At 35.0% G+C, this 10540-nt stretch overlaps 1 protein-coding gene across 1 annotated transcript in view; it reads left to right on the forward strand.

The window, feature by feature from the left end:
- Window positions 1-9823, forward strand: part of LOC145668528 (uncharacterized) — a 75259-nt gene extending 65436 nt beyond the window's left edge. The window contains exon 6 of the mRNA XM_081736507.1: window positions 1560-9823. Within this exon, the coding sequence (XP_081592633.1) occupies window positions 1560-1619 (60 nt within the window). The 3' untranslated portion in view covers window positions 1620-9823. The remainder of the gene's footprint in view (window positions 1-1559) is intronic.
- Window positions 9824-10540: the final 717 nt, after the last annotated feature.

Consider the following 10540-nt stretch of genomic DNA (forward strand, 5'->3'; position numbering starts at 1 on the left):
ATGGAGGTTATTGAGATCTGGAAAGTAGGGAGGATGTAAAAGTAGTTGAAACTCTGCAACTTCAATTGCTGCCATTGTGCGGTATGGCCGATTTAGACGGCCAGCTGGGGGACAATAATTTGTCATTCTGTAGTAGATCGCTTATCTTTGGTACAAAAGATCCTTGGTTGGATCATTTGCTGTATGCGCATGTGTCAAGAATATTGTCACGTGGATTTTCTCGACTTTTCTCCCTTTTCTTTCATTTTCATTGCACTAATTCTGTAATAATGTATTTCTATGTATCATCAGTCATCTTGAGTTTAAGTTTTCTGAGTTTTTATGGTGAATATTGACTTTTTCTAACCTTTCTCATTTTTATTAGATTACTTTGTCTTTTAAAATTACAAGAATGAATAAAAGAATCGTTGTATCGAAGCTTTCTGTGTTTAAATCTTGACTTCTACGTATTGTAAGATAGTAAATATAAAACAGATTTCCGAATCGGACTCCCAAGTAACTTCTCAAAGTGATCATGCTTATTGCGTGAATAGTTTCTTGAATGTATATATTTGAGTCAGTCGAGTAAAACTGTCCATGAAAAAGAAAGTGTAAGTAAATGATTTATAAAACCAAAATTATTCAGTTACGTAGCCTACTCTACATCTGTCCGTTGAGTGTTATTATAATAAATAAATAAATATAAATATATATATATATATATATATATATATATATATATATATATATATATTCCGATTGTATCTCAGCCCACTTACATAGCATATTGCTCCAGCCTGCAACCTCCTCCATAATAAAAAGTATATATATCTTCCGGTTACAGATCAGAACTATACGACAGATAAATATCGGTACCTAACAAAAGCACTTAGTAACGTACTACTGTTGCGTGTGTAGATGCATATTATGATGAGGGCGAATTTCAGCTTCGATTACCAATCCAGCTGCTTTTTCTGCATTACGTTTGGGAGGCTTGTGAAGTTCCAAGTATATCAAACAGTATTAACTGTTTCTTTTAGTTCGATTGGTTAATTTGGAATTTGGCATCCGTTTCTGCACTGAGGCTATATGGAACGTTGGTCGACAGCTTAACATGGAACCCGAATCACATGCACTCCCACTGGGAATCGAATTGGGTCTTCCGTGCTAAAGGCGCATGCGCAAACTATATAGACAAGAGTGAGGTCTCTTTCAATTCGAGAAAATCAGTCTGCAATCAGTTACATGTGGGGCGTAAAGTTGATTATTGGAGTTTAACCTCTCTTTTCAGCAACCAAACTAAATGAAACTGTACTTATTAAATACTATTGAAAAATGTGATGCGAACCACTAATCAAGTTTGTATGAAAAACTAGTATCCCATCTGGAAATGAACCCGAAATTCGTTAGTCATTGGCGTATTGGAAGTTGGCTGGGTTTCATTTGACTGATCCAGATACGAAAGTTCGTAAACTTAATATTGAAACAATAGCTTTGTTGATAACGTTTAATTCTTGTATTTATTTGTATGATACCATTGTTTTTTTTTAAATATTTATTAATGTATTTCTTTTCTCCAGGATGGAACGCTGTTCGTTCTTGGAGGATTTCAACCTCCAAATACGTACGAAAGAATTTAAAGAAACTACTGCACGGATTTTTGAGATGTATATTTACTGTCTGTGTGCTTGGCCCGTCATACAGTACTGCGTACCTGACAAAGTAGCGACGTATTGCAAAGTATCGTGACTTGATATTAGTATGAAAACATCTAGTGAATTTATACATGAACATTAACATTGAGATGATTTTGTTTTTCATATTGTATATTAATTTTTTGGAAAATTTGTGTGTATATATAGCTGTATTACATATATTGCATAAGAGATGTCCCAGTTACAAAGACTGATACAGTAAATGTACTCAAGCGTATTACTGTGTTCATAGTTGAGTATAAATAGTATTTTTTTCTCGTTGCTTTGTTGATTATAAGTAAAGTTCCGACTACATGATTTGAGTATTCTTATTTGTCTGCATATGACAGTCGATATTTTTAAGTATGTAAATCGTTACTTTATACATTATAATTGAAGTAATGTAATATCTAAAGCCTAATCGTTCAAATAACTGTGATACAAATTAGTATTTTTCATTTTTTTCGGTTGATTGTACATTCATGGTTAAAAGTATCAATTTGTGATATATATCGATTTTATTTTGTAGTAGGGGGCTGAGATGTGGATCCTGGAATTGTATTGGGCTTCAGTGTGTTTCATTTTATGGGTAATACATCCACAGTTCTTGCGATTTTATGTAGTTTCATGTTGATAAGAGAAGAGAAATGTGTGTTCTGCACATTTCCTCAACTTGAATTTGCGTTCTTCTCAGTTCCCATCTAAATGATAATAATAATTAGGTTTGTGTGTGTTTGATTATTGTAAGAAATTCTTATGTCGAAAAATGTATTTTCTGAACCTTGAAAAGTTAGTAAAAAGAGCCTATACGTTTCAGGTGATTTCAATCGAAATAGTACGTACTGTGTTCATTCTCATGTACATTAGGTACTTTTGAGTTTTCATATCGTATGTGACAACAATTTATATACAATCAATATTGAAAACGATGATATTGAATAGTGTATTGCTCAAAGAATGAATGTAATGTTGGTTGTTAACAAATAATAGTTAAATAATTGATAAAATGTAATTGTTAAGTATTTAGTACTAATTGTTGATATATATACATAGTATTCAGCATGAGACTCCAGTATTTCGAACAGGAAAGAAAATCTGTATTCCATCATTACTTTACATGAAAGTAACAAGGTAACTCAAAAAGTTTTAGCGTAACACAAATGAGTATGAATAATATCTAGCCTGTAGTCAGTTCCGTCATCGTGTTCTTTCACAACACTTTCGATTCCCAAAAAAACTGAGTATATTACTTCTTTTTAGTCTTAAATATCGGGGTATCCTTGTTGTACACACAACTAAAGTTTCGTTGCAGTGAAGTTATGCATTTTGTTTCTGTGTAACATCTCATAACATAGGCACGCTCGTTCGGAATCGCTATTTTAGAAACAATTTACTGCTCCAACAACATTGTGGTTCTATCACGAACTATAACAGTACCACATAAACTTGTTGGTGTTTCCTTCTTCTCTTACTAGTATTCCAACCTAAATACCAGAAATTAAAAGGAAATACTTCTATAATCATGGAGTCTCACGGTGCACACGTTGTGTATGTACTTCCAACTTCTAATTTTGTATTTACCTGATATTCAAACCATAGATTTGTTACTAACACACACAAGGATATCAAAAGATTCAAATAAGATTAATTCTGTCTGGCATTTCTAAAGCTTTATTATTTTTTTAGTTTTCCTTATTTTCTTTTCTTTTTTTAAAAAAATACTTCACTAGTGAAATTTTTCACTAATATGTAAGAATGACTCTACACTTGTAAGAAAACTTTAAAGTTGTACTCTTGTAAGAAGACTAATGTTGAAGAGAACAAATTAGGTATGCCATTGTTTAATAAATTCCATATATGAATCAGAATGTACAAGAGGAAAGTGATTTCTTTTTTAAAATCGTTTAATTGAACAAGCTGTAGTAACATACAAATTATTATTAAATTTAGTGTTCTAAAATGGTTGTCTCGTAATATATTGTTAAAAAATTATTTGATTGTGGCCTCCAATCGTCTGCAAGACGTTTATATTGTTGCGTAGTTATTCATATGTGTTTAAATTTATATTTTGTATTGTGTAAATTATAAAAGTATCAGAAGAATCAATACAGCTTTAATTAATACTACACTATTGAGCAAAACTTAAGAACGAAAGTAAGTTTCGTATACTTTGGCACTTCCAGGTGGCATAGATCGGTAAAACTTGAACCATGCTTAGAAAGTAGTGAGTGCTACAGTGCGATACAGATAGCAACAGGAAGGATCATTTGATTAGAAGAACAAAGTTAACACTTTTGTACAGAAACAATAGCTTACATTGAAGTCACTGCGATTTATGATGTCTCCTTCCCTTGACATTACAGAAGTGAAATACTTCTTATGGTACGTGATCACCACGAACAGTGATTCATGCTCTGCAGCGTGCTCTCATGCTGCTCTCAAGGTTGGTATGAGTTTTGTGGTATGCAGTTCCATTTCTCCACCAGCGCTGTTGACAGTTGCTGGATGGTCCTTGGTGATCTGGATGTGCTGCAAAACGTCTTTCTATAGTATCCCATACATGCTCGATGGGATACAAGTCAGGGGAACGGGCAGCCAGTCTAGTCTCCGAATATCCTTTTGTTGCAAGAATTGACTGCACGTTTGAAAAGATGCACGTAGAGAAGTATAATGGCATAGTAACATTGGCCGATGAGTGTACCGCATTCAAAAATCTAAAGGTATGTATGCCCATGTAACATGGTGCCTTCCCACACAAGATCACCTGTACCACCAAAACGATCATGTTCGACAATGTCCACTGCGTGTTCCCACCTTTCCCCAGGTAAGTGTACTTCCGGAATCGCTACTCAGACAGAATCAGAGAAGACACCTCGTCGAGCCAGTGTCCTGATCTTTTTGGCACCACTGCAAACTGTGTCGTCGATGTACCTATCAACAGAACGCAACATAATGGCCATCGGCCAAAGAAATTACCGTCATGCAATCAACGTGCCATTGTAAAGCGTGAGATTGGTTGCCTTGCAGTTCTGTTAAGTACGCAATTGCACCCTCTATTTGGCGTCAGTATCTTATTATCTGTTACACAATGTAGCCGTTGTCTTCTACTGCAGTTGACCATGATCAACTACTACCTCTCGTTCACACAGCATCGCCTGTAGTTCGGAATGCACCTTATGCACGTGAAACAATGCTGTGAGCAATATCAAACTCCTGAGTCACACTTCGCCCTTTTTCAAGTTTTCTGATTATTCTTTCCCGTGCGAAGTGATCCAAATGTCTGTGGGCCATGTTATGAGTAACACCATCATAATGTACACTCATGTCCAAAATGATTGTCGCATATCTATAACTGTCTTCTTGTAAGAATATAATTTGATAATGATTTTGCAGGGTACTTTTAATACTGATACTATGTGTATAATCGGGAAATGTATATTTGTGATTAATTTCATAGGAAAAGAATTATAAATACGAAAATTAGAAAAACAAAATGTTGCTAAATGGACAAGAAAGTTTTATTTTCGTTTTAGTGTTTTTATTTACTGCTCTTTTGACATGAAATTTACCTCATACATGTCTTTGCCGATTATACACATACTAACATTCTAAGAAATACCTGGAGAATTCGTTATCAAATTATATTCCTACAACACATTTATAGACATGCAACAATAATTTTGGACATGAGTGTACCTTAACAGTTCTTTGACTGACATATACTGTCTAGTCCCTTTTATTAAACTGTTCCGTGTTGAGAGACCAGATCCATTCAGCGCATTGCAACGTCTTGCTCTGTGTGTACGTGTAGGAAGCCTCTAGCATCATGGTGCTGTGCTCTCATTCATTTCCACTGACTATGCAGTATTGTATGTTACTTTATCTCTTTCTTAAGTTTTGCTTACCAGTGTAATTATAAGAATGTCCTGAATTTTTTTTGTAATCAGTATTTTGCATCATATTGATGAGCGTGTAGCCTTCTTTAATTACCTTTTACATGAAATATAATTCATTTACCAATATATATATATGAAACTACATTTTATTTAGAGAAGATAAGCATGGAAATACAAAATTAAAGGAACATATTTTTTTCTTTCTTATATCTAAATTATCTGTTAGCAGGGATATTGCAGTGAATTTCAGTAGCGAGCAACTGTTCGCCCTAAAATTGGCAAATTCTATTTCCGAAACAAGCTTCAAATGCCGTTATGAAGATACCTTTTGAATATGCTGATTGCTTTTACGAATAATACAATAGTTTAATTTATGACGTGGAGATATTTGGATTTATTAAAATTACAAGCTTAAAGAAATGCTGACATCAAAATGTATTGAATTTTTGTAAATAGATTGCAGTAAGCTCTTTTCTTCCTCTTTATCAGTGAAGTACTTTATCTGTGACAATTTTGATAAAATTTACAATTATGCTGGTGTATCTTTTCGTACAGTCTTTTAAATAGATCGTGGCTTACATGGCTTTAAGATACGCTTCGCGTTAGCTGATTTTTAATTATGAATTTTAATTATGAAAATGTACGCTTCTAGAAACTGCGTACTATAAGTGACGGTGCATAACAATACAATCAGTGCCCCTTCGTATTACAGTGTACATTTTTAGAATTTGCATAATAGAACTGACTATGGATAGTATTATAGTCAGTGCCTCTTCGTATCAAAATACACGTTTCTGTTTTTTGCATGAGAGAACTAACGCCGGCCTTCGTGAGGGAAGGGGTCAGTATCTCAGTGATAGAGCGCTCACTCTGACACGTAGAGTCACTGGTTCGACCCCAGCTTTCATCAAGTGGCCTTTTTTGGTGAACAAACATCTTGTGCATGGGTTTTCTAGGGTTTATCCTGTTTCCTCCCACTTCCGTCATTCCATTATCATCCACCGGTTTTAGTCTCGGTGGATAATTGTGGGACGCTAAACAAAAAAAAAAGTTTCCCTCGTGTCAGTATACCGTCGCTGCGCCTCGAAAAACCGCTATATGACGTTTTTGTCGAAAATGAGTTATGCCGTGCAGATAAACTTGAAAGCTGTCAGGCAGCGTCCCTTATAATGTGATAAGTGAATATTCAATTGTTTCGCCACAACAGTGAAAAAATAATAGATTGAAATTAGAGGCTTCAAGTTCTCATGACGTACGTATTGATCTTCAATGTGCTTATAAAGGCGCAAAAGATAAGCCGACATGTGCTGCGTAAACACAAAAATAGTAATGTAATATTGTTGAAGCAAGCTGCGATAATGTCCAATTCATAATATACGCAGAACCAATTTTGTTATATTTTTTCAAGTGTTTCCGTGTATATTTGGCAAAATTTTAAGTTTGGAATGTTTTTTTGCTTCTGAAAAGTTGTCGTTTTAACGCGTAGCGGTTCTTCGAGGCGTAGCGACGATACGTTTCTAGAATTTGTGTAAGAACTGACAACGGGCAATATTACAATACAATCAGTGCTCCTTCGTATCAAAATATACGTTTCTAGAATGCCCGTAATAGAACTGATGGTAGATAATATTATAATCAGTGCCTCTTCGTAGCCACTAGATCTGATTTTTAGTGGTGGTACCAAGCCTGAGATACAGACCCGAATAGTGATTCAGATGTCATTGTAAGCATAGAAAGATCATGTCTCGGTGTTGAAAATAAGTGTTGAAACCAGACCTAAAATAATAATAATAAATAAATTTAAAAATAATAATAATAATAATAAAATCAGGCTTATAGTTTAATCTTTCAACCAAGGAACGAGAAAATTATAAATAGTATCATTGGCAGTTCTAATAGGTCATCGTAAAAGAGAATAGGGGAAACAAATAATTATTTTTCTAACACCCTACAATTTCAATAAAATTCAAAGCTTTTTTTTTTTTAATGGAAAATATTCAAATCTGGATCTCTGTCTTACTATGGTAGTGTTACGCTACCTAGTCCATCCCAAACCAGTCATATGCGCACTCTTGACGTCGGTGATTGGTAATTCATACGATGTGAACTACTGTTTATTGTATATCAATGATTTCCTATGACAATTGCATTAGGTATTATATGAGAAATGAAGAATGTTTTTTTCTTTTTTCCAGTGATAGTACGAACATATCTGATAATAACTGATGTTGAACTTCATTGGAAGATGAATTTAACACGAAACAATATTACAGTTTAAATATTCAAATGTAGTATCTTCTTTGGGCACTAAATGTATGTAAATTGTTCATTGACGTGTGTTTTGAGATCAATATTTCATTAAATGCAACAATGTGCATAAAGAGCATCATGGTTATAACTCTTATTACTAATATATGTCAAAATATGCTGTTTGCACAGAATAATAGTAAAAGTATCAAGTGTAAGGTTGAAAGAAAAGTACTACTTTTGTATTCTCACGTTTTGATCGTGTGATTGAGGAAACTCTTAAAAAAAACCCTCTCTTCCTTGTTTTTTGTAACTTTAAATACTGTATAAGCATCTTGATGAATAGAGTTACCGTAATTCTTTCTAGGTGTGGGAACAAATCACCAATGAAAAAAAGGAACATAGCTCCATGTGGCATTATGTGAAATTTTCACAAGATAACACTTTTATATATGGATTCAAGAAGGTTGATCCGTCTATATGTATCGATTTTAACGTCTCACCTACCTTCCGAAAAACCACGGGACTACTATCAGTTGTCCTCGATATAAGCACTGTGTATCTTGGCAATAGTCGTGCACCGTAACTTCCATAGTAGGAAACTGTTGAGATACGGGAACGGGAATCTTTAGCCACTCCTCCTGGCAGACGAGCTTCCTCGTGGCTAAGCGGTTAGCGTACGCGCCTTTGGCGTGGGAGAGCCGGGTTCGATTCTCGGCGGGAGCTCATGTGGTTTGGATTCCACGTTAATCAGTAGGTCCACGTCTCATATAGCCTCGCTGCTGAACGGGACGTTAAACTAAAATCAACTCAACTCCTCCTGGCAGACTTTCCAGAGATCACGAACAGTAGTGACACGACGAGATGCAAGTGCTCTTTTCAATAGGCCAAAGCCGCAGAAATGCATGGGACTGGCATCAGGCGACTTGACTGGTATATCCTGGAAGGGAGTAGCCTGGATGCCAGTATCTGCCGCCGTCTGTTGGAGAAATCCTTGTATAGAAGGGGATGTATATGATGAGGCTTCATCTATATGCACATATATTTGATTTATTGCATTTCCATTCAAACGGGTCAGATCTTCTATATAAATTGGTGTATGTTCGTAATAAAATGCGGCGTTGATTTTGCAGTTTTTAGGTACCTGCCGAATCATTACTTGTCTTCATAGCAGTATCCCGCCACAACACGAAATCCCTTCGAACTCGATTTGCACTGACGGATGAAGTTAGGAAGGTTTTGTGCGTCCCGCAGGGTGTACGGTACGGCTCTAATTTTGCCACACACTGATAGATAAATTCATGTTTCATCGAGTGTGACAACGAACTTTCATTTTTCTCCGGATAGATGGCGTTAATAGAGGCGCCATCTCTCCGATGGGCCACAGTAAGGATATGTCCATGACTTTTAAACACCATCTGGAGCTTTAATGTGCCACTAGGGTGCGATTCACTATTGACTGTGCTACGTGCAATCGTCTTGCCATCACACGTTGTGTAGGAAGTTTTCCTGCCGAGCCGCTGGACACAATCTCCGAGCTACAGGTGGAGTCACTCTAGTACATGGTGCTTTTTGCTCCCGTTATTAGGTGAATGAAGTGCTGGAACGTTATGGTATTTATGTCGATTAATTATCTTGATGGCCGTTGACTACAATGCACCAATTTTTTTTCTGTACCGTTTTTGAATCTGTATCACGGAAAACTTGGCGTGGAAAAGTACTACAAGGTAGGCCTTCCAAAATCGGTTCTCCTTGGAAGCCATTATGTGCAGGGATAGAGGTTAAAATCGGACACATATAGACAGATCAATCTTCCGTATGTTTTACATATATATATATATATATATATATATATGATTGTGCAGAGTCAATGTACTTTTTATTGTATGAAATTCAGCGCAACTGGTATTTTGCAAGTAATTACGGGAAATGTGGTTTGTTGATTGTCTAAGTTTTGATCATACAAATTTTGAAAAAATCTAATTTAATAAATCATAGAGCTTACATGCTTACATGAAAACTACACTTTGAAAAGTTCGATATTTATTATCATTATTACTATCATTCAAATGGGACTTCTTTGCACCAGTTAATTGCAGGGCAGTCCGGTTTGGTGGAACACACGGGAATAGCGTTGATGAGTAAACAATATTTCATGAAAATTCGCATGTGATTCCTGCTAAATATGGTACATATATACTTGTACAATTAAATTTGTTAGACGAAAATTATATCAGGAAGATGATTTGACGTATTACAATAATCTAAATGTAGTTTCTGCTTTAAGCAGAAAAGAGTTATTGGTTGTGTTGAACAATGTTGAAAAATTTGTTAGTGTTATAGTTTAGTAGAAACAACAGTAATTTTAGTTCGTTTTAAAATTCGTTTTAGTGTATTAAATGTGTGTAATAGGAAAGGTGAGTTTCTCTTCTCAGGGGTTGTAAATATTAAATTTAAGTCTATTTTCTAATTTTCATTGGCCTCATTTAGTGACTGAATTAATATACAATGCTATACTTCACTAATGAACAGCAAAGGAAAAGAAAACATTTGACCTCAGGGAGATATATCATACTACACAGATTAATGTAACCAAGCAAACATTGCAGAAAAATTTGTAACAAATAAAATCTAGAAAAATATAACATCGTAATAAATATTTATTTTTATTCTGTTAATTAATTCAATAACAAGGAAAATGTTTTCATTAGTTCAAACTGTACA

Source organism: Thermobia domestica, chromosome 13 (assembly GCF_964235325.1).
Source record: "Thermobia domestica chromosome 13, izTheDome1.hap1.1, whole genome shotgun sequence".
NCBI classification, from domain to species: Eukaryota; Metazoa; Arthropoda; class Insecta; order Zygentoma; family Lepismatidae; genus Thermobia; species Thermobia domestica.